The sequence below is a fragment of the Phytophthora infestans genome, genomic scaffold (assembly GCF_000142945.1).
Source record: "Phytophthora infestans T30-4 supercont1.1 genomic scaffold, whole genome shotgun sequence".
Taxonomy (NCBI): Eukaryota; Oomycota; class Peronosporomycetes; order Peronosporales; family Peronosporaceae; genus Phytophthora; species Phytophthora infestans.
Genome location: NW_003303758.1, coordinates 2,439,178 through 2,464,103, shown reverse-complemented (window position 1 = coordinate 2,464,103; position 24,926 = coordinate 2,439,178). Strand labels below are relative to the sequence as shown.

The window sequence follows — 24,926 nt, the reverse complement described above, 5'->3', positions numbered from 1 at the left end:
GCTGAACAGGAAATCAATAACCCCCACAAAACAAAAGTCGAGGTTTTCTTTATTATGCACTCGAGTTTTTGCGAGGTATCCACAGGTAGCGTATCTGGTGCCAATACACCTACTAGCTGCAAATATCCGCCGAGAAGTGGTCACCAGCATCTTCGACGGTGATCTTAATGGCCTGATACGTCATAATGACACCTCCGATGAGCACGGCCGTAGCGATGCACAACACGATAATGGACTGTCGTCCAGTGCGGCGAACGAAGCCAAGGATCACAACTTGCGAGGCTGAAGTGACCACGAATGCCACCGCGCACAGGAACAATGCCCAGTCCCATGCGACCATTTTGAATACAGCAAACTTGGCTGTAGCGGCAGCTGATGAATACAGAATCATCAACGCCGTAGTGGAGGAAGCGACCTCTGGCACGATACCCAGTTCGATCATAATGGGACCCGTAATGATACCTCCACCAACGCCAAACATACCTGCGACGATACCGGCGACAGCACAGCCCAAAGGGAAGTACACCACCATCTTCTTCGTCCATTTAATGTCTCCGTCCACGTATTGGTAATTCGCCGCAGTCTTGCGGAGATACACCTTGTGGAGGTAGTGTGACGTGAGGACGACAAATACAGCGACCCACGGGATCTCAATTAGCAAGATTACCCAGTAGGCAACACCTCCGCAGTCCACGGAAGCGTCTCCAATACTGGCGGCCACAACACCGAGGTAACAGACCATAATGGCGACGTGTGGACCCCAGGCGAAATGCCGTTCTTTCTCTAGAATCTGAACTAGTGAGTCAGAACCTGCGTGATCGCCTGCTGCAGATTTCACCGGAGCAGCATCGCCGCCAGTCACCGACAGGCTCAAGCGCTTTTCGTCGTTGCCGGTTATCTGAGGCGTGCTAACCTGCACGTAGGCACCAGGGCTAACAGGGATATCGGCCGTCACCTCGCTGGTAGCGGCCTCTGCCTCCCTCCTCTTTGCAACCTCCTTCTTGTGGAGACGGATGCCCTTCTTCATCGTGCGCGACCCGCCAACGAGGAGTACCACCACGAACAGTAGCGACAGCACGTAGCTCGGAATGAGCTTGTTGATCAAGGCGCCCAAGACCGTACCACCGATCACGACGGGGATCATACCCAAGGCCAGTTCCGGGTCGATTAGTGGTCGATTCACGTTCGGGTGGCGCTTGCGCATGTTAAACCACGCATTGGCGACCGCACCACCAAGGATGGCAACGTTAGAAATGGGAGTGGCACGCTTGATATCGAAGCCCATGATGAGTACCATGGCTGGGACCATAATGACACCGCCGCCCACGCCACCAGCGGACGACACGGCCAGTCCAATCACCATGAAGGCAATAGCCAGACCGTCGTAAGTGTCCATTTCGGACAGACTCGGCACGCTATCGTCGTCATCACTACCGCTGCTACCGCTGTCGCTATTGCTGTTAGCGGCAAGTACAGCAGGGAGCACCGCCGTACCAAGCGCTAGAAACACCAAAAGGGAGAGCGTGACACGCTGGAGGCGTGAATGGACAGCCGTGATGGCCATGGCGGATAGGACGCGAATCGTGAAGTGCGGCAGTGCTGGCGAGCGACAATCCCCCACGCAGATACTTTTATCTTGAAACTGTATTGAGTAAAGTTTTCGCGTTGCGACTGGACAAACTGAAGTGACCATCACTCACACGCGCTGGACCAGATCTAAGTCGGCCCGCGACAACCAATCGAGGTCTCTGGAAGCACACCCACAGGCGGTACAGTCATCGCACTAAAAGTGTTTAACACTCGCTTCTGACAGTGCTGTCACACAATGCCAACCGACAGCAATTACTGGAAGTAGAGTATTTTTTGCTAATACTTCGAAGTACGAAGTACTACTACATACTAGTAGTACATCGCAAGCGATACTTTTGTTTTTGCCTGATTTCAGCATGTACTGCACGCTGTCCGACTGATCGGAAGGTGGCGAGCTGGGTCTCGAAGGTTGTTAAGCTCTTGTCACTCGCTGCTCGCCATCGTGGAGAATTTGATAACGCGACACACCGATATCCGATACGATGCCCACTTCAACATACAACGTGACATATCATGCTGGTAGCCCGGCTCAAGCGCTGAGATCAGGTACTTGTAGGAAGCTAAGAAGGTAAGGTTTGTTTGAAACCGTAAAAATACATCAGCTTAGATCACCATGTTATACCAATACTCGACCTCTTGCGACAGATCGCACCACTAGCCTTGCACTTGCACTTTCATGCGTACACCCAACCGAGCTCATCTCATCACCAATACGAGCCTCCTACCAGCTTCTTCATTTTCCACTATGTGATTTGAAGCACAAGCAGCAATGAGCGTTTCACCGGCATCATGTTGCCGCTTGCATCCAATACTCTTTGTTTGCGTACTGCTAGCGCTCGTGACAACCGTCGTGGCAGACGATGGAGAGAGCAGCACCAGTGACGGTGACAGCGTGCCCAGTCTGTCCGAGATGGACACCTACAACGTGCTGGCCATCGTTTTCATGATCATCGGGCTCGCTGTGTCGTCCGCAGGTGGCATCGGTGGTGGAGTCATCCTAGTTCAATCCATGGTGCCTATCTTAGGTTTCGACATCAAACGCGCGACACCCATATCCAACGTTGCCATCCTCGGCAGTGCCGTCACGAATACGTGGTTCAACATGCTAGCTTTGGGCATGATCCCCGTCGTGATTGGCGGTACAGTCCTTGGAGCAGTGATCAACAAACTGATCCCTAGCTATATCGTGTCGCTACTTTTTGTTGTAGTTCTTGGCGTTAGCGACGTTCGCATGACGCTAAGGGAAATTCGTCTAGTCAAGAAGGAGGTTGCTTTATAGAAGCTGATAGAAGCTGCAGTCACCGATGTAACAACTGACATCAAGCGCTTACATCCGAGCAACCACACCGCAGACTGGCAGCAATATTGAGGTCCTGGAGGAAAAACACATCAGTGTCCCAAGATCAGTGACCGGTGAAGCTTTCACTGCAAAGCGAAGCTGACGATTTTTGTACTGGTTGTGACCTTGCGCGAATTCTTTACGAGGAGCGGCGCTTTGCCTATCTTGCCATCCTGACCTGCTACCTTGGAGTTGTTGGCTACCAGTATTGGAGACGCGTCCGTGTATTGTGGAAGTGTGGCGTACTGGGTGATCCTGCTAGCTGAGATCCCATGGGTAGCAGCCTTCGTTTTAGCAACTTCACACTACTTGCACAAAGTTTATATGCGCAAAGCTTCTATCAGCTACTGTACCAATATGTGGGGGTTGACATTCAGTGGGCGGAGATAAACGTGATACATCACCCTGGGGTGCGCTTTTGCGGGAATGGTTGCGGGTATGTTCGCGGTTGGCGGAGGTATCATCACTGGTCCCATCAAGATTGAAATGGGAATTGTACCGGAAGTCGCTTCGTCAACCATGGCACTGATGATCTTGTTTTCGTCCGCCGCTGTCACCGCCAAATTTGCCGTGTTCGATATGATCGCCTGGGACTGGGCATTGCTCTTGTGCGCGGTGGCATTCGTGGTGACTTCTGCTTCACAAGTTGTGATAGCTTCGTTCGTCGTACAGGTCGTCAATCCATTATCATACTCTGCATTAGTGCGTCCGTAACAATCGGTACTCTGCTCATGGCTTACCAAGCCATCAAGGCTACGACCGATGATGCAGGTAGTCACTTCTCCGTGGATATATGCAGCTACGAGAGCCAAGCTGAGCAGAAAAATCCAAATATGCCATGGACACAAGTTGTGTCCGACACAGCTTGAAGCATGTATTTATAATTGATACTATCCATATGAGCAAGCCTCACTAATGCATTCCCGAAGTCTAGCGGCTGCTTATCTGCATTGGGATGGATCCGTACTCCTGTCGGCGTTTGACGGCGTGATGAATCAACAGCACAATGAAGCAGAGGATCAGGGCCCCAAACATCGTCGAAGCCTCGAGTGCAGCAGCAGTCTTTGGCGATGGGCTGCTGGTATCAACATTGCTGACTTCATCATCTCCCGTCTGGTCCATTGTGACGGTGGAAGTGGATGTGGAGCTGTTGGTGGTTAGAGAATCGACAAACGGACGCAGTGTATCAGCAACACACACGTGTTTGAGCGTTTTGCCGATCAACTTCTTGAACGCCGAAAACGGGCATCGTACATCCGTAACCCCATCACCGACATCAACTTCCTCTGAACAAGACGGGATGATAACTTGCACCCGATTCGGTGGCTTTATAACATCACAAAGAAGATTAGCTACACGAGGATTTAAGTATAACAAGAAGGGTATCTCACGTTTTCTGGGGACAATTCGTCACCGTTGCGAATCTGTTCAGGAGAAGCTGCAACGAAGTATAGCTTCACGTAGAATCGACTTGCGTCATCGGTGCCCACCGCCTCATCCGCCTCCCAGGACACTCGGCCTGAATCCTTTAAGCTGCGGGACTGTGATGTTCTGAGTGGTTGCTCTTCGCTGTTTTGCATAGGAGTGGCATGGAGTTCGAATACTAGCATGCCTCCGGGTACTGGTTGATGCGGATGCCACCCCTTTGTATGCCACTGCAACCTGTCATTAACAATTAAAAACATGGTAACACTTTAGTTAGTGCCACTCAGGAAGGAGTACTAAGCACTTGCCGTAACATACCGTAAGAGGTTGCGGACATACAGCAGGTTGATATCATGAGCCGCATAGTACAATAGTCGATTCTCAGGGCCCTGCAAAAGGTGGGGGCCTTCACCTTTAGCTACGGGCAATGGTTTTTGCATGACATTCTGCTCGAAGCTAGCTGTGAGGTGGGCCAGCAATGTTGCTCCGAAGTTAGCTGAGTTGACCTCATTGGTAATAAGATCCATGTGAGTCTACATGTACGTCATCATCAGTGGCGTATTAGTGCCGAATATATAATACCAGTAACAAGCGGTAAGGCGACAACCTCGTGGATCCTGGCCAGTGACAAGATTTTCTTGAACGATAACTGCGAAGGCAGACTCATATTGTTGAGACTCTGCAACAGAAGCCACTCTGAGAAATAATTGGCGTTGGAGAGCGTGTCCTTCCACGGGAGGTAAAATGCGCCATTCCATTGCGTGGGGATTCCAAACAGGTCGCACGTTGTGGAGTCCTCAGTCAAGTTACTGGTTCCAGGCTCCTCGTCGATGTTGCATACAGGCTCAGCACAGCACTGGAGGAGTTCGTTGACTTCTGCCACTTCCTCACGGACTTCTTGCAGAACAAACTGTGTGTCGTTACTGCCGGTAATACCTTCATACACTGAAAATTCCCACAGCAGTGACACCATTTACCAAGTGTCAGCAAACTACACAAAAGATTCATAGCTTGAAGTTACATACCAGCTCTCGAGCATACAGGACAGCTAGCGGTAGGATCTTGCCCCTGCTCGAACAGTGACTGAGTCTCCTTGGTGATTGGCACAAGCTCCGTGCACAACGGATAAAGTCCACTTAAAAACGCGACAGCAGTTAGCTGCACCCAAACACGATTAGATCATCATGGTCGACACAATGACTGCAATACGCACGTACATTATCGCGCTGGTTGTCATCCGCGTATGCAAAGGTTTCTTCGCACGCGGCATGTAGAAATTCTTCGTAAAGGTGGTCGCGAAAGTACTGCTCAAAAGAAATTCCAGTAAAGTTAAACAAGCCCAGATGAAATTCGCGCACAGGCAGCACATCCCACTACATTGCATTGCAAAAAGTAACTCTCACCGTTCCCATTTGCTTCACGACGTGGAAGCCGTGCTTCGTGAGCTTGGGCGAGACGATCTCCGCTGGATCTTCGCTCTCCGACGTGCCCCATGCTTTGGCGCTCAGCGGTAGATCGAGATTCGGGTTGAGAACGTACTTTTTCAGCAGATCTTCCGACGGAGACTCTGTGCCCAGTCCGTAGGGACCGCGTACACCATGGCGAGACAGCACAATCACCTGGTTGGAAATCGACGCAAACGAGATGAGACCGACGAGCGGATGGTTTGCGCTCTGTGAGGACAGGAATGCATCAACGCACCTGACGCAAGCCCGAGGCAGGTGTATACAGTGCTGCATTCACAGGCGACAACACGCCGAGCGCCAGAAGCGGAGCTACTCTGCCTAATGTCATGGTCTGATTCTAGCAAGTCTTGGATACCGGATACAGTACATTGTAGCACCGGAAGGAATCCTTTAGATACGATATGGTGTGGACCACTCTGTATCGCCTCCTAAAATTGTTTGATGATGCCTCATCGGTTTGTGGGGTGTTGTCACCTTCAACTCGTGGCAGCATCTGGACATGCTGATCGATTGCTGGCAAAGAATGCTTTGGTTCCGAAGCATCGGACACTGTCCGACGGACAGGGTAATCTTTCAACAGCGCCACCTGATTCAGCAGCATCACTCCAGCTGCTCACCCCACCCCACACGTGCCGGTTTTAACTCGTGGAGTGGGGACCGGTATCTGAGCTCAGGAGCGGCGGCTCAGGAACGCCAGCACAGTGTCGATCCAGGCAAATGTAAAGTTTTTCTTGCTCTTCGTCGTCATATATATTTTGTGGGCTACAATTTGCGGTTGGACGGCAGCCATACACTCTGCATTGCAGATGGCTACCGAATCATTCGTTCAAGGGGTGTGGCGCGGGTAACTAGCTCGCTGTTGCAAGCAACTTGCAACTCGAAACTTTTGAGTGATAAAGTGCTGCGAGCTGGGCGCCGTTACAGGAGGCGCACTATCCAAGTGAAAAGCATTTCACGCGCGACTTTTGAGGCGGTATCCCAAAACACACGTCCGAAAGATGACCAAGCCGGCGGCTCCGTACGTAGCCCGCACGCGATGGTGCGGGACGCATGTGAGTGGTGCGCCGTCGTCATTTAATAGCCACACACCGCTGCGACCTACGGTTCCTTAACTCGCCCGTCCACGGTGGACTCCACCGGGCTCACGAGCAGCGCCTGCGGCTTTTGCCCAGCTCGCGCGAGCTCAGGTGTGTGGCTAAGCTCGATGTGGACCCGGGATCAGCTCCGAGCATCAGCTGTTCCACGTGAGACTTGGACTACGTGAGACTTGCATCAAAAGGGTGGTCCTTCATCGTTTGTATTGACAATGAATTCCTAGTCTATCACTGTTTGCTGGTCAGTGATCACCAGTCATACGCCACCTGGCGGAGCTCGCTAGGCCGCGTAGCGGACCTCGTGAGTGCCTGGGGCTTTCCCGGAAACTAAGCTGGGGCCAGCAGTATGCCGCAAAACCCCCTGCGTCCACTGTCCCGTGTCGTACGCCCACAATTGGGGCGTTCTCTGCTCACGCCGGCCGTTCCAGTTTGTCGCGGCATCGCTGGCCGCCCACAAAAACAGCCCGAACCGCAGCGGACCAAGTCGTGGGGCTGGCTGAGCTGAGGTGCACCACCCTCTGAATCGAGTCGCGCCCGAACGTTCTCTCCCGACCACGACCATGGATGGCACTTTGTATTTGACGTCGAGAGCGACACACTGCATTAGTCAGCTACACAAAAGCTCATTCAAACAATGACATCTTGCGTGGTGCAAGTTCAGGAGCTGTCGCGCCGCCTTCTCAAGCGTATGCGACCTTCGCTGGCAGCAAGCACAAGCGCAAGCGTGGAGGATCTCGCCGCAAACCGCGACTCGGCCACGAGCGAGGCGCTACTCAAAGTCTGCAAGCGCCAAATCGAATCCTCACCCCGCTCGTCCGCGCCCGCAATGATGGCCGACGAGCCGCTACAGGAGGAGATCGTGGCGGCCACGCCTGTCAGCGATGTTGTCGCTGGGCAGTGGCCCCTCGTCACCGGCTGCGAGGGCGTACGCAAGGCGCTCACTTTTCTACAGACCTCTCGCCAACACGCGCTGATGCTGATGCTGCAGAACCACTGGGAGCGTGCCGTTAGCGTGCTGGAGAAGATTGAAAAGGCAACAGAGAGTGTCAGCGAGCAGCGCCGACAGGTCGTCATCCAGCAGGCCAACGCCGGCCGCAATGTGCTTGTGGAGAAGATTCAGGAGCTCAAACTCACTGCCCCGCGTCGCACCGTGCGGTTCAGCGACGAAGTGGCGGTCGCATATGCAGAGGAAATGGACCGTAAGTGTGACGAGGTGTCGGAGCCCGTCCGTGAAGAGATGCTGGTGCTGCGCGCCTCCCGAAAAATCCCGCACGAGAACCTCTCCGAGTTCTGGAACGAGTAAGTTCGCAGAAACGATCAAGTCCTCAGTCATACGCAGCGGTTGCAACACGTGCGGGAGCACCGAGCACTTTACAGGCCCGTGTGATAACGTACGTAGCGGAGCGGGCCGATTGCTAGGCCTCACAGGCACACTAGACTCCTAACTTATTCGGCATGAATTTACCATATTTAACATGATAACAGTAGCTTGCCTTCAGAAACCACAAATGACACTCTCCATCACTTGCCTCCCCACAAAGATTGGGTGGGGGAATCCGACCCTGTATATCGAATGTAGGCTACATGCTTTAGCCTAGGAGCCTCCAGCTTGAAGCTTGAAACACTTCCTCCACTTCAGCATTTCGGTGGCGTTAGTCACGGACTAGAGGGCCATCCAAGGAAAAGGCGGAATGGATCAGGCCCTGATCCATTCCGCCTTTTTCTTGGATGGGACGCGGTAACACGACCTTCTTACTGTACTTCAGTATGAAGGTTCAAAGAGGATTAGAGTATCATGACGTCGCAACTTGGATCGGCGATAATTTGCCGCGCGAAAGCTCCGCAGCGAAACTTTCGGACTGGAAGTTCCGGTGTCCACAAGGGCTCGACACTTGCCCATGTTGAACAAGGCCTTGATCGGGAAGCTTTACGCCCATACCGGTACATGTACAAATTCAACTCAAATCGCCAACTTGCGTGTGGCTTCGCCAAAATCAGAAATGTCGAGAATCTCAACCATGAGCTTCGGAAATGTGGAAAGCACACACCGTCAGCGTTTCTGACTATTACTACATGGAGTCAGTGACTATTAATATCAGTATCAGCGGCAATTACCGCAGAAAGCCCGTGAGCGCTCACAGCACTTAAGATATTATTTTTAAATAACAGTGTAGTGAGTTGCAAGAGCCAACAGGCTTTGTGATAAAGTTTGTCATCATTGATGGCACGGAAACAAGCTCGACTTACAAAATCTGAGAACTACAAAGACTTACAAAATCCAAGATAAAAAATGTTTCCCTTTCAAACTCGTTTCCGGAACATTTGTATCATTCAGCGCAGGACCCCCTCGACCCAGACAGTGAGCCATTGCCGACAGGATGGCCGACGCCACGCTGTACCGCCCCGCTGGCCACCCAGAGAAGGCCCGACTGGTCTTCAACGCCCAGCTGCACCAGCAACTCAAGAGCATAGCAAAAAACCGCGAGATTTCGGCTGTGCCTGGGGCTCCCACTATCTCCAGCAATGGCAGCATGCGTCCCACGCAGCCCATGGTGCTCAACGGCGCCGGTCGCTCCACAGAGCTCAACGGATGGAGCCTGGAGAAGAAGATGATGGCACTGGCCGAGGCGCTTGACCTACTACGCCGCCCTTTCTTCTTCTACCTGGACTTCGGCACTGCTGCGGCGGCCGAGGCATCGAATGGAGGCAGCGCCGGAGCCTCAGGGGACCGCAAACTCACCTACCACTCGTACTTTAACAAGATGCTGCCACTACACCTGGGCCAAACCGTGCTGCTTGACCTATGGTAAGCTTGTGAGAAATTATTTGCTCTGAAGTGCGTTTTTAACAACACACTTTTGCGTTCTTGCCATTACCAGGGACTATTTGATGGACATGGTCGACCACGTGCCTGTGCGTAACCGTTGCCGCGCGATATATACGCAGGCAGCAGTATACATCTGCCGTCGTGTGGAGTTTATCGAGGGATACCCACTGGACGGACAGCAGGTGCATCTGGACTCGCTCGTGTTGAAGCGATACATCCGCTTACTGGAACGAAGCGTGCGCTTCTGCTCGGTCAAGATCCGCAAGGCGCGATTCATGGCTGAGGAGCACCGATTCTTCGTCGCACACATCTACACCGCGGTGTATTTCCGCTTCCCGTTCGCCACTCCCAAGCTCCTGGAAGCTGTGTTACAGTGCACGGAAAAAATCGAGGGAAGGGGAGAAACAAGCAAAATAACTAGCAACGGATCAAGCAGAAATCGGAACGGAGTGAAGAATGACACGCGTCCTCCTCAGACAAAGCGGCGACGACCACACCGCGAGAGTATTTCCGGCAGTTTGCGCAGCCCTCGACAGTACCGTCGCCACTGGAACGATCTCTCAGGTATTGTACGCATTGCAAACTTCGGTAACTATTAGTATCTGTCAATAACTGACTTGAGTACGCTGATTCTTGTAGAATCCAAGTGTCGACCAGACCGGATCAGTGGCGTCGACTTGCAGCTCGAGATCTTCTCGTCGTTTTCCGAGTACAAGTCGAGCCGCGGCACAGATCGTCTAGTGGTGCCTGTGAAAGGTGGAGGAGGCACGCCGGGTATCCCGCAGGATATGTTGAAGAAGGGTTCTAGCAACAAATCCATCTCTGCCGCGCTCGAAGCTGTGTTTCAGCAGGGCATGAACCGCGTCGGCGAGGAGCAAGAAGTGACGTTCCTTTACCAGCTCCCGCTGCTGTATATCGGTCACAAGCTGCAGAACGACGCATTCGTCAAGTTGACAGTGACAACTCAAGACAAGATCGAGGCTGGACTTAATCTCATCCTTGAACGCGTGAGTTCTCCGGGAAGGGACGATCTCATGGCGGTGACTTTCGTGGCTGCTGTGCTGAGTGACGTGAGCAGTTGGTGCAACCACCGCTATGCGGATGGCCGTATTCTGTGGCATTGCGTGCCTGGTTACTTTGCGCTCGTGCGCTTGTACGTGGCAGTTTTTCAGCGGATGTGTCAGCGGCGTGCACGGTCTAGTGGGGGTGCTTCGTCCATGCCTTCTGTGAATCGCATTCTTTCCATTATTGAAGGCAAGGCGAGTGATCCTTGGGAAGACTATTGGAATGACCGGGAAATTGAAACCGTGCTGGATGCTGGCAGCGAGGTGCTTAAGAATGAAGCGCTGGTTAATGTGCTGATGCAGGTGATCTTGGAAAGCACCAACATCCTCGATCCGACGAGTGTCAATTACTCGTTTGGTATTCTGCAACGCATGCTCGAGGTCGCTTCGATGGCTGCAATGCCTGCTGCAACAGAGCCTGGGTCTCCTGGGAAGTTTGGCGGTCGAGTTCGTCACTGCTTGGGAGCAGTGTTTGATGGCGACTACTTTCTGAACAGCATGCGTAGCGCGTTGCAGTCATCGCACGTGCAAACGCTTTTGAAAGTTCTCACCTGCATCTACAACTGTATCGGTAAGGATCATCATGTTCTCGTTGGGATAAGCCTGGTCGATGCTGACAGTGATGTGCTTTGCTTATTACAGACTTGTTGCCGACTGCTGCTCGCAAACGACTTGTCGCGGAACTCATCCTGCGGGAGAACTTTTTCCATTTCTTTCTGCACTGGAACGAAGAGGTAGGTCTCCTTTCTTCCGAGTGGTATTTGTGTGCGTGTCCTCACCTGTCTACTGTGATTTCGGTGTAGATTCGGAAGATCTTCTCGTACATGATCGTGTTCAAGACTTCGGCTTCAAACCGATTAGATCTTCCTACTGCATCTGACCGGATTCTACTTGCCCAGACCCCATTCTTCGAGGTTAGTCTGCAATCAAGATCCAATGGCTCAAGTTTGTCTGCTGCATCGCCTGCACTCAGTTACTTGAGTCACTTAAGTGAACTGGCTCAGGCCATGTTGCGTCCCACTGCAGACAGTGAGATGGATCCGGCGAAGAAAGCTGCCGTGGGCAAGAAGGCTCTTCAGCGTTTAATGAATTGGGACGCCAGTGCGCGCTTGAAGCGTACACGTAGTGGTGGCGATGCTGTGTTCCGAGATAGTCTCGTTGACGAGGAATTGTCAGTGGATCTCTCTATCGCCAGCAAGTTGGATGCGAACTTCAAGATGATTGCCGAGCAAATGGATCCGGTGAAACACCAGCGTGGTCCGCGTGCTAAACGGTATTTTCCTCGGGAGTTGGAAGCTTACGCTGAACGCGCGCTGTCGCAGTACGTTTTGGTGCTCTGGGAGTACTACGAAGCAGCGTTCGAGAACCCGGCGAAGATGCCGGTCGCACCGTCCCTGGAGTTCACAATTTCCGTGCCGTTCTTCTCCGATTAACCCCGCAAGAGAGTGTATTACCATGTAGTATGTAGACGTACACTAAGGTGACTCGCTGACTGATAAGCAAGTGCACGGGGCACAGCTAGACTTGAGCGTACAGACTGAGCTGGCGGAACATTTCCTTGCTGCTGTACACTGTAGTTGTTGCCCCCGCTGACACATAGAAGCAAGCATATCAGTCCGTCACCCATTCATCAACTTTTTGAGCAACTCCTCAGCGTTTCTTACCGTGCAGTGGCTCCGTTGTTATCATTCGCAGGTCTCCAGCGCGCACACGCTTCCAGTCCCGTTTCCGACGCGCGAACAAATTATCGTGCTCCTTCTTGTCCGCCGTGCGGCCTTTTGGAGAAGGAAATTCACGCAAAACGTTAGATGATCACAGCACAGCCAGTAAAGCAATGGAAACTCACTAGGATGAGCTTGTTTTCGCTTGTGTGTGGTCCGACACGAGTATTTCTGACGAGAACAGAACCAGCACGTGATATACATTAAATATGATACAATACTCTACAGTAGATCTAATACGTACCGCAGCATGCATGATCAAGAGTCTCTGACGTTCTTCACGGTCCAGTGTGTGCTGCACGAATGCTCGTAGCCACCACTGAAGCAATCGCGCAAATGAGCAAAAACACGCTTTCAGAATACAACGACAATGAGAAAAAAGTCCACTCGCTTCTATCGCGTACCCTTGCATCCATGTTGCGCAGCGAGTGCTTCTTCGTGCGGACGTAGGTCTCAAGGAATGAGTCGTCACGCAATTGCTCGCGATGCCCATTTTTGATGCAATTGAGTACGAATTCGCGCAGCGGCTGATATGCTCCTTTCTCCAAGTCCGGACACTCATGCAGTTCCATGAACTCAAACACCTGCGTCTTGAGCACGAGCGGCGCTAAGTCGTCGGCCAGTCCTCCTTCCACCGTTACACATACAGTGTGTACACCAGGGTTCTCCAAACGGATGTCTTGCACGTAGTAGACGCCGTTGGGGAAGGCAGTATTCACTCGCTCGTTGAACACCACCTTGTCCTCGTTCTGGATAGTCACACGCAGCGCCGAGACTGCGCGGGACCTGACAACTGTCGACTTGCCGTTCTTGGTACAGGCCACATAGAATCCCAAGTAGCTGCGTGGGCGGAGCATCGAGACAATAAGTTAATTTATGTACAAGGTTGAATCAACTGCTGGAGGCAACACACCGGAAGATTGAAAACTGGAGCGGAATTCGCTCTGGCAGCAGCTCCGCCCACTTGTCTGCGATAGGAAATAATTGGTAGCCGTCGGGCAGCGACGGGTTGCGCTTGATGGTGATCGGTTTGAGATTCTTGAGCGACATGGCACCAACTTTGAAATCGTCAAACAAAATCACGAAGGCGGGAAATAACGTCTTCCGGTGTACCGGTATTGGGCAAGTATGAGTGGACCACAACACTTTTATAGTACAAAACTACCGAAAGTTTCGTTACTATGAGCGGCACCGGAGCTCGGCGTTGGGACATCGCGGAGACGCATTACGTCGTGAAGCAGAAGGCAGAGACGGGCAGCAAGTTTGTGAACAACTACCGAGTGCTGCAGACGCTTGGGCAGGGCCGTTTTGGCAAGGTAAAGCTCTGTGAGAGACTCACAAGCGGTGTGGCATCAGCTACCAACGGCGCTGCAGCAGGAAATGCTGCTATTGTTGCAATTAATGGCGATGCTGACGCTCCGGCTGCTACGTCGCCCCCTCCAGCTTTTGCACCGCCCAAGACACGGCTATTTACAATGAAAATCTATTCCAAGAAGATGCTGCTCCGTCTCAAGGACTATTGCGTGGATCCGGCGGAGCAGCAACTGGGAGCAATACAAAACGATGCTGGAGAAGATGCAATACCGATGATAATGCGAGCGGTGACGGCGCTGGATCGAGTGCATGACGAGATTAATATCTTGCGCTCGCTGTACCATCGCAACATCGTGCTGCTATTCGAAGTTATCGAAGCTGACGACAGCGACAAGCTCTACATGGTGCTTGAGTACATGCCAGGCGGACCGTGTATGACATATCGACCGGATACGAAGGATTTCTATAGCTGCGCTACAGGAGGTTTGCTGTCAGAGGAGCTGGCACGCAGCTACCTATCCGATATCCTGCTTGGATTGCAATATTTGCATCAACGACGAGTTTGCCACCGCGATATTAAGGTAAGCAACGGACCTCCGCTCTGCTGTATGAATTATTGCAGTCTTCGTGCTCTGACTTGTCGTTTATCTATGAGCGAAGCCAGACAACATTCTACTGAACGACTCTGGGCGCTGTCACCTCACCGATTTTGGATGCGCAAGAGCATTTAGCCACACCTCGGAAGACGTGTCGGGGGCTACAGAAAACAGTGTTACTGAACCAGTGCTCCTGTCCGACACGGCTGGGACGTATCAGTTTCTGGCTCCGGAGTGCTGCTCTGGTGAGCCGTACGACCCCTTCAAAGTGGATATCTGGGCTGTGGGCGTTGTTTTCTTCATTTTCCTCTTCGGGAGACTGCCATTTACGTCTGAGAGCACTCGGGAACTGTTTGACGCGATTATTCGCGCTGAAATCGTGCTGGCTGGCACTGACGAGTCTCGCCGCGCGGTGCCACTTAGCCCCGAGGGCGAGAACGTGCTCCGTCGACTGCTAGAAAAGGACACGGAACAGCGGATTTCCATTGCGGAAGCCCTCAGCCACCCGTGGTTCACCCAGGACGACGATGATGAAGAACCTTTGTCATTCTGATGCCAGGGTGACTTGATATATGTGCTTAACAAAATCTTTATACCCTTATTTAAAGGAAAGGAGGTGTATATATTTTTTTTGGTAATAAGCGCACCGGTTTCCGTATCGGTGTGAACAACGGGCTACGAGAAGTCTAAAACATTTGATGAAACGGGTGTTTGGCACTGGGGTGGAATTAAAAGTCGATAGTACACAAGCCTCCATTTGAGGTGCTGCCAGTGGAGCTCATACTACGTAGTAGTCAATACTCATTAGAAATGCACAACGAACATCGGAAAAGGTTATGCTCACGTTGCTGGAATGTTTCGGTAAAGAAGATGTGAGTTCGTTATTGCTGGACAGAAAAAAATGAATCGTACAGTATATTCTAAAAAAACTGGCTTCAGATCTCGAGTCCTGCAAGCATTGAGCTTTTGCCTAAGCAGCTTTGCGCCTTTGAGCAACTATAACTTCCAGCCGTTATTAACAGCCTCCAACAATTCGCTAAAGACGAAGCAACGCAAAATGGAATGTGCGTGGTGTATGTCTGGTAAGTACAAGCGTCCATGTATCTATTTCAAAGTACCTCAGTGTGTCAATCTTGACTCACCTATTTGTTTCTCGGTAAAGCACTCGTCGAGCATTTGCTGCGTTAGCTGAAACACCTCATGAACATGGACGCCATCCATGCCACCACCAGCGAAAGGATCCTCCATTGTTCTCTCCACGTTGAAGATTCCAGTCATCAACAAGCTCGTCGCCACGCTGAGAAGCAAGCAGAAAGCAAAGTTCGTCGCCTGGTACTCGTTCCCACGCGCGATGTAGACGTAGTAAGGGCCATAGAACAATGGCAGCACAAGGATGAAAAGCCGAGTAAAGGAGCGAGTAGCTTGCGGGGTTCGGTAGAACTTGATGTTCTGTAGTTTCTCGATGCGAGCTTGGAGTAGCCAGTGATACTGGTTAATCCGAGAAGCTTCGTTTGCAGGCATACCGCACGCTTTCATGATTTCCACTTGGTCATGTAGTTGACGGATTGTGTTCACGATCTGAAGCTGCAACTGCTTCACTGGGTTAACAAATTGTGAGGCGAGTTTTCGACCATGTGATGTGAATCGGTGTCGGCCACGTGTCAACGTGGGCATGATCAGCAGCGACATTGTGTCGCGCAGCAGCGCCTCCAACAAGTTCTTGGTCTTCTGGACGTGATCTTGTGGTAGCTTCTTCCGTCCATTCTCGCCCCAGTTCCACAATGCATTGGCCAGTAGGATGTTAACCAGCAAAGATCTCGACTCGGAGATGATGTCTAGCGCTTGCTCTCGTCGTGTGAAGGCTTGTCTGATCTGCATGATCATGGGCGACACCACAGCGAAAGACACGATGGTCCACGAGATGTTGGCGCCAAAACTCGGGCCTGTGCTGCTCTCGCCAAGGAAATAGTAGAGCGACGTAGTGGCCACCGAAAAAAGCACCACAAATAGCCCTTCGAACGTGATGAGGTGGATGGCAAACACCTTCGAGGCAGCATAGAGGTCCAGTACGGTGTCTCGAAAGCCCTCACTTGTCCGCCGCAGCGCACCATTCATCTTCGTTTCGTCGTCGTTGCCGCAGTAACCGCGCATATTGCCAAGTTCTTCGTACCGATGACCCATTGGACGAGGTGAACCAACGTTCAGCTGAGCTTGAGGCACGGCACTGGTGCCGTACAGCGCGTAGTTGCCTTCGGTCATTCCGCCGATGTTGTTGTGTGACAAAACAATGACGAACAGCTAGAAAAAATTACCTACGTTGAAAATTTCGATAACCCTCCCAAACAGATGTCTTGCGCCGAACGGTTTTGAAAACGATCATTCAACCGATAATTAACTGATAAACTTAATTTTATTCGAGCGTAATAGGTGTAAGGCAACAGGTAAATTGGATGACTGTACTGTACTAAGGAAGCAACTCTAGCCAACACTTCCGGTAATGGTTGAGATCAAGCTGGACGGCGCCGTGGTCGGAATCGAGGAGTTTGTGAACAACCATGAGGGGTGTCTGATTGTGCATGGGCACATCAAAACGAAGTACGTCGCGGCCGCTATTGATTCACAAGCGCGGATGGATTCTGTGCTGACATTAATTGTGTCCATTCCAGACCTGAGGACTTTGTGGTGCGCGAGATTAGTGCAGCAGGTGAAGTTGTAGACTTTAGCGAAGAAAGCTACCGCCTGCCAACGGAAACCGAGCGTGACGCAATACTGAAAAAGATCGAGGCACAGCAGAAGCAGAAGAACGAGAAGCTGTCGTTTGACGAACCTGCAGACGGTTGGCGGACAGCGTTGGTGGAGCTGATTGGAGCGAAAGGTTTCAAAGACGTCGAGAGTGTGGCCACAAGCAAGACCAACGAATACTATCTAGCGTCACCCACGGAATTTCAAGACCGCATATACCTTCAAGTCTGCATTCAGGTCAGCGAAGGATGTGTGTTTTTTTTGTTGGTGCGACCTCACCAATCCTAATACTGCCTCAGAATTGCTTTCCTGGACTCGATTGCAAGATACAAAAGGTCTCGGCATCGAGTGACCAGGATAAAGTGCAGATTCAAGTTGTACAGGATTCTGTATACAAGAAATTTCTAGATGGGGGGATGACACTGGAGAACTGTGACCGACTTCTTGAGTTTCTCCGAAAGGGAGCAAACGACCCCGAGGCATCAAAAGGCAAGCAGCTTTAAGATTAGCGCTTGTATTGCTATTGTCATTTATTCTTACCAAGTCCGTGTGGCTGGATACAGGACTTGAGCTCGAGCATGAGGACTCGAAGGAGGCTCGAACGGCGTTGCATCGCCTGATCGCCAAGAACTCGTCGTCTTTCAAAACTAAGACGGAGGCCCGGAATGGCATTCAGCGACTGGTTGTGCATTTCATGCCAAAGACCAACAAGAAGCGTAAGCGTTCTCAAGCACAAGTGTATCTTCGATTTGTGCTCCAAAAGGTGAGTTTTGGCGTGATGAATGTATCTGCAGCTGCTTTACTGCTAACACATTTTCTTCCTAATTTCTGTAGACAAACGAAGAGCACTTCGCATGCTTTGACAGACTAGCTCGACATCTTCGCCGTCCGCTTTCTGCGTTTTCGTACGCAGGAACAAAAGACAAAGCGGCCGTCACTTTCCAGCACGTTGTAGTGACTGGTGTGACGCCGCATCAACTTGTGGGTGTCAATAGTGATGAAAGTGGTGCGACAACTGGTGTTCGAGTGGGAGATCTCAAGTATGTGGAGACTCCGATGTCTTTGGGAGGAGCGAATGGAAACAGGTTCTCGATAGTACTTCGTCGTCTTTCCGCTGAGTCTGAATGCACCGCCGAGATGATCCGCTCTTCGCTTGAATCTGCGCTAGACAACATCAAGTGTCACGGATTCGTCAACTACTTTGGTTTCCAGCGTGTTGGAATGCCTTCAAAAACGGTGAGAGCTCATCAAATTGGCGCGAAGATAATCGCTGGCAAGTGGGAAGAAGCATTGAAACTCATTCTGACAGTCCACGAAGGCGATTCCGACGATGCAGCTCAAGCAAAACGGCATTATCTCGAGTCTGGCGACGTTGAAGCTGCGCTGAAGCTCATGCCACATGGAATGTCTGTTGAACGACAGCTTCTACAAGGACTAAAACGCTTTGGAAGCGATGCGTTCGAGCAGGTGGTGCAGAGTATACCATTCTCACGTCGCGTGATGTACATGCACGCCTACCAAAGCTATCTCTTTAATCGGATGGCATCGTACCGATTGCGTCAGTATGGAGCTAAGATTGTGGCAGGTGATCTGATCCAGAGCGACATCGAGAATGATAAAGCAGTCAAAGCTGTCTCAGTAGCCGAAGCGGATGAGCTGAATAATGCTCATAAAGACGCCGTATCGCTCGTGCTCTTGCCTTTACCTGGAACGAACGTATCGTTCCCGTCCAACGCTACCGAGGAAGCCTACGTCAAGGTTTGTAGATACTATTAATAACAAGTGTGGCCTGGGATGAGAGTATTTGACTGATTACGTTGCCACTCGATGTAGACCATGGAGCAAGATGGCACGAGGCAAGCCCTATGTGAGTCAGGACCCTTGAAAGGTGCTTACAGGTCGCTAGTTGCGTATCCGCGTGATTTACAGTCGTCGTGGGAAGAAGGGCAAGAGAATTGTACGTTCCATGTTTCGGTGTGGGTCTAAATTTTCGCTGACTCACATCCTGTCAGCACTGTCACTTCAAGTTTCGTTTTCACTTGGCAGTGGATCATTTGCCACGATGTGTCTACGTGAGATTCTACACTCGGACATTTAGCTGCAACGAGAAGTACACAGTAGAGGAGTTACTTATGCACTACGATACTCTGAATAAAATCCGAATAAATGACGGATAGATTACCGGTACCGACGGATTTAGTCCTGTATCATTTCCTTTTTCTGACAATACGTTGCTCCAAATCTTGCGCTAACAATATGCACTTGCAAAGCCATTTGGTACCGGTACTTGATGACAAAGGTACTCGCCAAGCATTCAAAATATCGCTGTAGTCGCAAAGTATCCTTTTGCACTCGAATAAGCTTTCCCCTTTTTCCGGGTGCCATCGGCAACATCACGCTTCTACTTCTTCTTGGCCTCCATGTCTTCCAGTGCTTGGCGCACAAGCTTGGCTCCAGTGACCATGAAGAGCGTCTGCCAAATGCCCAGGCCCAGACGCGGCACGATACCCTTGAAGAGACCGCCGTAACCCTGCTCCTTGACCACCGTACGGAAGACTTGCACCATGTTCTGCTTAGGCTCGCCACGGTCGGCAGCGCTCTGCATCTGGATGCGAGCCACCTCGAAGGGGTGGTTCCAGCAAGCCAAGCCACCGCCCACAATACCGGCACCAGCCTCCTGAGCCACAGTGAGCTTGGCGTCCTTGTCGCCGTGGAACAAAACCTTGAACTTGCCACGCACGATCTCAGTGAAGCCCTGACGCGAGGCCCAGTTGGTGGCCTGACGGAAGGCAATGGCTGTACCGCCAGGGTAGAAGCCTTTAATGCCGTGGGTGCCGTACACATTCTGAATACGCTGCGTGGTGGAGATAGAGCGGTCGCCCGTCACAGCCGCAGTGACCAGGAAGGTGCAGGGGCCCATGACCACGACCTGGCACACACCACCACCGGCACCGGCCAGGAAGCCCGTGGCGCTTTGGCTCATGCCTGCGGACAGCAGCGAGTCCGAGATGGCCTCCTTAGAGAAGAGAAGGATAGCGCCCTTGGACGCTGACTCAACCATCTTGGGCCCCGTGCCGGCCCAGAAGGCGGAGACACCGCCGCCCTCGCGCATCACATTGCGGAAAGCCTGCAGAGTCGTCTCAGAACGGTAGCGGCCCATGCGCGTTTTCCAGACCTCGAAAGGCATACCGAGCGTCGCAGCCTCAAGGCACTGCAGCAGACCACCGTTGAACAGGTCACGAGGACCCACTTTCTTGCCAGACGTAGGCGGAGGAGACATCTCGGACACGGTTTTTCGAAAGAGGATCCTTGAGGCGGTAAATCGAGATGTGACAGAGAATTATGGCAAATTGCTGTGGATCAACTCAACGTGGCTGATGTCCTAAGGTTCGACTAAATATTAAATTTTAAATGTGAGGGGTGCTAGGATATCTGCACCGCGGTACAGTGACAACTGTTTGCGCGTCGATTTTCGCCACGTACTTGGCCTTCGTCACGCTGTCGACAACGGAAGAACCTCGAGTACGTCAGTTAGCAAGCATTGGGGAAGTTGTGGTGGGCGCGTTGCGCTGATTCAGCGATACTGTAGCTTACCTCGGCGGCGACGCCACAAGCGTCTAATTTTGTTGAAGTTGTCGAAAGAAAGCGATCTTCGCGCGAAGAGTATGAACAGCGGTTCTTTGCAGTGCGAAGGGGTTGAATGGAGAGTTTTACCGACCACACAGGGCGTGCACTGCTCAATACCGGCGAGTTGAACATGGACCGAATTAAACGGAGTTCTTTCTCCGCAAAGCTAGTTGCTTATTAATAGCTTAGACCAGGCTGGAATTCCCAACCGATAGTTTGCTTTTCGATGTTTTTGCCACAGCTGCTCTATTGAAATACAGTCGAGTCGACTGTCGACTCCAAGAATCGGTGCTCTGAAATGGTACACAAACGTTGTATGTTACACCGGACAACAAGCTTTAGCCGGTCTATTAGCAAATTCCTGTCTTCATGATATCATGATATTAACGAGTTAGTCCCATCTTCGACGAGAAAGATAGCTTCTTCGGGCAAGCAAGCGGGAGTGGACTTTTGTCTTAATCTATTAATAGTCCTAAAAAAAGACTGATTGTAACTCGGAAAGAGTCAGTAAACAAGGAATAAATCGTCCACCCAATGTCAAACGTTGACTCCAACGAATCCCAGTTGATGCCAACCCGTTTTGGAACCGAACCGAAAGCACCAACTTCGTGACAATATCCCTCCTTACCAAAGACAAGATTAAATCGGCGGGAGGGTGCAAAAGGAAAGTCGATCCGAGAAAAGGCTACGAGTCAGTTATATCGCTGTTGACCAGCTCGTCCGTCCCATTCAATCCGCATCGAGAGCTTCCAGGCGTCGAAGCTATTGAAAATTGCCCAAGACGACTGCAGTATTGCACCCAGCTCCACCTGCCAGTCGCCAGAGACGCGAATTTCCCGTCGTGCCCTGCTGTTTCCCTTTGATCAATAGGGATCGCCCCTTCTTTCCCGTCTTGTAAGGCCTGGAGAGGCGACTTAGTTCGCGATAGACAGCCCACCGACTGCTGGGTTTAAATAAGGCGACGATCCCCCGACCGACAGGCGTGTGTGGCCCCCGAGCCGAGAGGAAAGCCCAGGGAGCCTAGATGTCAAGGTCATACAGTACTGAGACTCCTTACCGCCGCTCTCAGTCCGTCACCAGCCATTCACAGCAGCATCGCGGCACTCCCGTGCTGGAGGAACAGAGCTATATGAACGCATTTAGCCCTCCGCCCAACAGCGTATACGTCATGGAGACACAACAGGAACACAGCGGCGACGCGGCCCCCGATGGACGACGTTCCACGCGTCAACTGCCGCCCGTGGACCAGAATGGCTCGTTCCGCCTGCGTCACGGCACACGCGGCATGTCTGGCGCGTCCAGTGGCTTCGTGACGATGGACAACAGCAGTACTATCAGCAGCTCCAGCGGCAACTACATCGACGCCATGAGTCTCAATAACAACATGAGCGCTACAGCACAGCAGCCTCTGATCTCGACGCCCCGCGCTACGCAGAAAAACATCGTTCGTGTTATCGACAAGGACATGACGCAGCAGTTCCGTGGCCGCTCCAAGTCCGTCGGACAGGGACGTATCCGATGGTTCGAGAACCGCAAGTCTCAGCTCCTTGGTTTCTGCCTTACGATGGCATTTCTCGGTGTGTCTGTAGCCATGTACAACTACCGCTGGACGGGTCTTATCGCAGGCTCAGTCAATACGATAATCTGTGGCTCTGCTGTCGTCATCACGTATTGCCGCAAGAAACAATGGCATCAACACCCGAACCCGATCGTGCACAACCGCTCTGTTCTGAGTATCTTCATGGCTATCTGCTTGTTATTGAACGTGCTGGTGGACTTCGACCCTAGTGGATCCAATACGGACTGCCAGCGACTCGCAGGTATCACGGAATTCTTCTTCTTCACAGGCGAGGCGTGGGGTCTCGTCATGGCTTGTGATCTTTTCTTCTCGCTCACGAGTCCGTTCACGAGCTACAAGCGATTGATGAAGTTCTATCACCTGTGGGTGTGGCTGGGAGGTATCACGATGGGTGTAATCACGTACGCTGTACAGGGCGCCGGTGGCTTCTTCACTGTGGACGGCCAGTCGATGACGTACAACTCGGACACGGACACAGTTATTGGATTTTGTCTTGCGTCGTCAAGAATTTGCTGTGACTCTGGTGAAACGTGCCCGGATGATGTGGAGAAGTGCTCGACCACTGCGAGCTTCTTGAACGCACAGAAATGGCCCTGGATTTTGATTTACGCTTTTGTGCTTCTGGTGCTGTTCGTGTCTGTATGGTAAGGTTTGCCTTTGTGTATTAATGAGTGTTATTGTGAATCACCTACTAATTTTGTTAATTTTTTAGCGTTCTGACGTTGGCTTGGCATCGACTTTACCTGCGCGGTGTCCCCAAGACGTACAACATTCGGCTTCGTGTGCTGAACTACATTTCATTGTAAGTGTTGTTGTCTTCGAAGTATTTCATTCTTACGTTGCTGACAAATTGCTGCCGTTTTGCTTTAGTTTCACCGGTGCCTACGTATTTTACTGGCTGCTCTTGCTGCTGCTGTACATGTGCGCATACTTCTTGTCGACGAAGAGCGATACGTCGAACTCGAAGGCTGTTGCACAGGTGCTGCGTCAGCTGGTCATCTTCCTAATCTCGTCCAAGGGATACTTGGACTATGTGATCTGGTTTGCGGTGAACAACATTGAGCGAAAGGGTGGAAATGGACGGGAAGAGTCAGCTGACGTGGATGTCGATTTGAGTCCACAGGTGAACACTGCACTGCGGTCAGAGATTCTGTACTACACCACGTCTGGTATTAAGGAGTCCGTTCGTGCAGTGACGGACGAGTTGATCTCGATCCCGATCTCGGGGGAAAGCGAAGCCGGCAAGTCGATTAAGTTCTGGTCGTTCTGCCCCGCTTCATTCCGTAACATTCGTCTGACGTTTGGAATCGGCGATGCTGACTACATTCAGATGTTTGGAGCTACTACAAAGGAGCGATTCAGTGAAGGTCGCAGCGGTGCCTTCATGTTCTATACGTCGGATGAAAGCTTGATTGTCAAGACAATGTCGCCCGAAGAGTGTGCGTTCTTGCGCAAGATAGCACCCAACTATGAGGCCTACATGACCAGCAACCCGGACACGCTCCTAACGCGGTTCTACGGCTGCCACTCCGTCTCGTTATATGGCAAAATGTACTACTTCGTGGTCATGGGTAACTTGTTTGCAGACACGGATGTTGTACACCACCGATACGATATCAAGGGATCATGGGTGGATCGTAATGCAAAGGTTCCGAGTCCTGGTGACAAGACCGCGTGTCGCTATTGTAACGCGTCGTACACGTTCGGTAGCACCAAGAACCAGGAATGCGGTGACGGTATGAACTTCCACGAGCCCGATATTGTTCTCAAGGACAACGACTTGATGACCAAGATCCGTATCGACCCAGCCACGGCACACCGCATCTACGACCAGATTCATAAGGACAGCGACTTCTTGTGCTCGCAGGGCATCATGGATTACAGTCTACTCATGGGTATTCAAAGCTCCGAGTACTTTGTCGACACGAGCCAGCTGCAAGCTCGTCGCGGAGTGCTCTTCACACAACCAGCGACGAGTGTGGCTGGTCCGTCACTCTACCATTTCGGTATTATTGATTTCTTGCAGCAGTGGTACGTGGAGTACTATTTTTAATGGATTGTTGTCAGCTTTATGACTGATTCAATACTTGTATGCTTATAGGACGTTGGAGAAGAAGATGGAGCGCTTCTACAGACCTTCTTCAAGCGCAAAGACCCCGAAGCGTCTCTGCGTTTGCCGCCGAAGCCGTATAAGTTCCGATTCCAGCAGAAGATGTCACGCATCTTTGCGCTGTCGACCCACACTCGCGCCGAGAATGACACGGCATTCAACCCACAATTACCCAGCGCTGATCGATGTGCTCGACCAGGGCAATTTCGATACCCAACGCCACAACACGTTCGTCAACAACTCGGTGGTGGACCAGCGACCGGTTTTCAACCCGGATCTGCAACAGGACATCCGCGCGGTGTAGATATTCCCAAAGCGTAATGAGTTAAGCAAAGGGATCTGGTATGTGACGCGAAGCGAGCGCCATGTTACTTGAACCCCCATTTTGATAAATAGGAACAAGAATGAGCATCATTTTATAAGCAACTTGAC

The 24,926-nt window shown here is 51.6% G+C and overlaps 10 protein-coding genes across 10 annotated transcripts; 5 read left to right on the top strand and 5 right to left on the bottom strand.

Annotated features, from left to right (window-relative positions):
• Window positions 1–28: 28 nt before the first annotated feature.
• Window positions 29–1,564, bottom strand: PITG_00469 (uncharacterized protein; the record flags this gene model as incomplete). Its single annotated transcript, XM_002909022.1, has 1 exon — window positions 29–1,564. One exon carries the CDS (start codon window positions 1,562–1,564, stop codon window positions 113–115), a length of 1,452 nt encoding a protein of 483 aa, XP_002909068.1.
• Window positions 1,565–4,904: 3,340 nt separating this feature from the next.
• On the bottom strand, window positions 4,905–5,766 carry PITG_00468 (uncharacterized protein; the record flags this gene model as incomplete). The annotated part of the gene is made up of 4 exons (XM_002909021.1): window positions 4,905–5,290; window positions 5,380–5,512; window positions 5,572–5,658; window positions 5,758–5,766. The coding sequence occupies 4 exons, from the start codon at window positions 5,764–5,766 to the stop codon at window positions 4,905–4,907; spliced, it is 615 nt and encodes a 204-aa protein (XP_002909067.1).
• Window positions 5,767–7,497: 1,731 nt separating this feature from the next.
• Window positions 7,498–8,217, top strand: PITG_00467 (uncharacterized protein; the record flags this gene model as incomplete). The annotated part of the gene is made up of 1 exon (XM_002909020.1): window positions 7,498–8,217. One exon carries the CDS (start codon window positions 7,549–7,551, stop codon window positions 8,215–8,217), a length of 669 nt encoding a protein of 222 aa, XP_002909066.1.
• Window positions 8,218–9,292: 1,075 nt separating this feature from the next.
• Window positions 9,293–12,238, top strand: PITG_00466 (uncharacterized protein; the record flags this gene model as incomplete). The annotated part of the gene is made up of 5 exons (XM_002909019.1): window positions 9,293–9,720; window positions 9,794–10,305; window positions 10,381–11,376; window positions 11,448–11,539; window positions 11,609–12,238. 5 exons carry the CDS (start codon window positions 9,293–9,295, stop codon window positions 12,236–12,238), a joined length of 2,658 nt encoding a protein of 885 aa, XP_002909065.1.
• An 85-nt stretch (window positions 12,239–12,323) lies between these two features.
• On the bottom strand, window positions 12,324–13,586 carry PITG_00465 (uncharacterized protein; the record flags this gene model as incomplete). The annotated part of the gene is made up of 5 exons (XM_002909018.1): window positions 12,324–12,394; window positions 12,470–12,580; window positions 12,652–12,697; window positions 12,931–13,366; window positions 13,440–13,586. The coding sequence occupies 5 exons, from the start codon at window positions 13,574–13,576 to the stop codon at window positions 12,324–12,326; spliced, it is 801 nt and encodes a 266-aa protein (XP_002909064.1).
• Window positions 13,587–13,707: 121 nt separating this feature from the next.
• On the top strand, window positions 13,708–14,989 carry PITG_00464 (ser/thr kinase; the record flags this gene model as incomplete). Its single annotated transcript, XM_002909017.1, has 2 exons — window positions 13,708–14,421; window positions 14,501–14,989. 2 exons carry the CDS (start codon window positions 13,708–13,710, stop codon window positions 14,987–14,989), a joined length of 1,203 nt encoding a protein of 400 aa, XP_002909063.1.
• Window positions 14,990–15,555: 566 nt separating this feature from the next.
• On the bottom strand, window positions 15,556–16,551 carry PITG_00463 (uncharacterized protein; the record flags this gene model as incomplete). The annotated part of the gene is made up of 2 exons (XM_002909016.1): window positions 15,556–16,188; window positions 16,243–16,551. The coding sequence occupies 2 exons, from the start codon at window positions 16,549–16,551 to the stop codon at window positions 15,556–15,558; spliced, it is 942 nt and encodes a 313-aa protein (XP_002909062.1).
• A 382-nt stretch (window positions 16,552–16,933) lies between these two features.
• On the top strand, window positions 16,934–19,164 carry PITG_00462 (pseudouridylate synthase, putative; the record flags this gene model as incomplete). Its single annotated transcript, XM_002909015.1, has 5 exons — window positions 16,934–17,031; window positions 17,103–17,415; window positions 17,750–17,941; window positions 18,013–18,936; window positions 19,108–19,164. The coding sequence occupies 5 exons, from the start codon at window positions 16,934–16,936 to the stop codon at window positions 19,162–19,164; spliced, it is 1,584 nt and encodes a 527-aa protein (XP_002909061.1).
• Window positions 19,165–19,579: 415 nt separating this feature from the next.
• Window positions 19,580–20,458, bottom strand: PITG_00461 (Mitochondrial Carrier (MC) Family; the record flags this gene model as incomplete). The annotated part of the gene is made up of 1 exon (XM_002909014.1): window positions 19,580–20,458. One exon carries the CDS (start codon window positions 20,456–20,458, stop codon window positions 19,580–19,582), a length of 879 nt encoding a protein of 292 aa, XP_002909060.1.
• Window positions 20,459–21,829: 1,371 nt separating this feature from the next.
• On the top strand, window positions 21,830–24,924 carry PITG_00460 (phosphatidylinositol-4-phosphate-5-kinase (Pi-PIPKD5); the record flags this gene model as incomplete). The annotated part of the gene is made up of 4 exons (XM_002909013.1): window positions 21,830–23,028; window positions 23,097–23,186; window positions 23,255–24,419; window positions 24,486–24,924. 4 exons carry the CDS (start codon window positions 21,830–21,832, stop codon window positions 24,813–24,815), a joined length of 2,784 nt encoding a protein of 927 aa, XP_002909059.1.
• Between the last annotated feature and the right edge of the window lie 2 nt (window positions 24,925–24,926).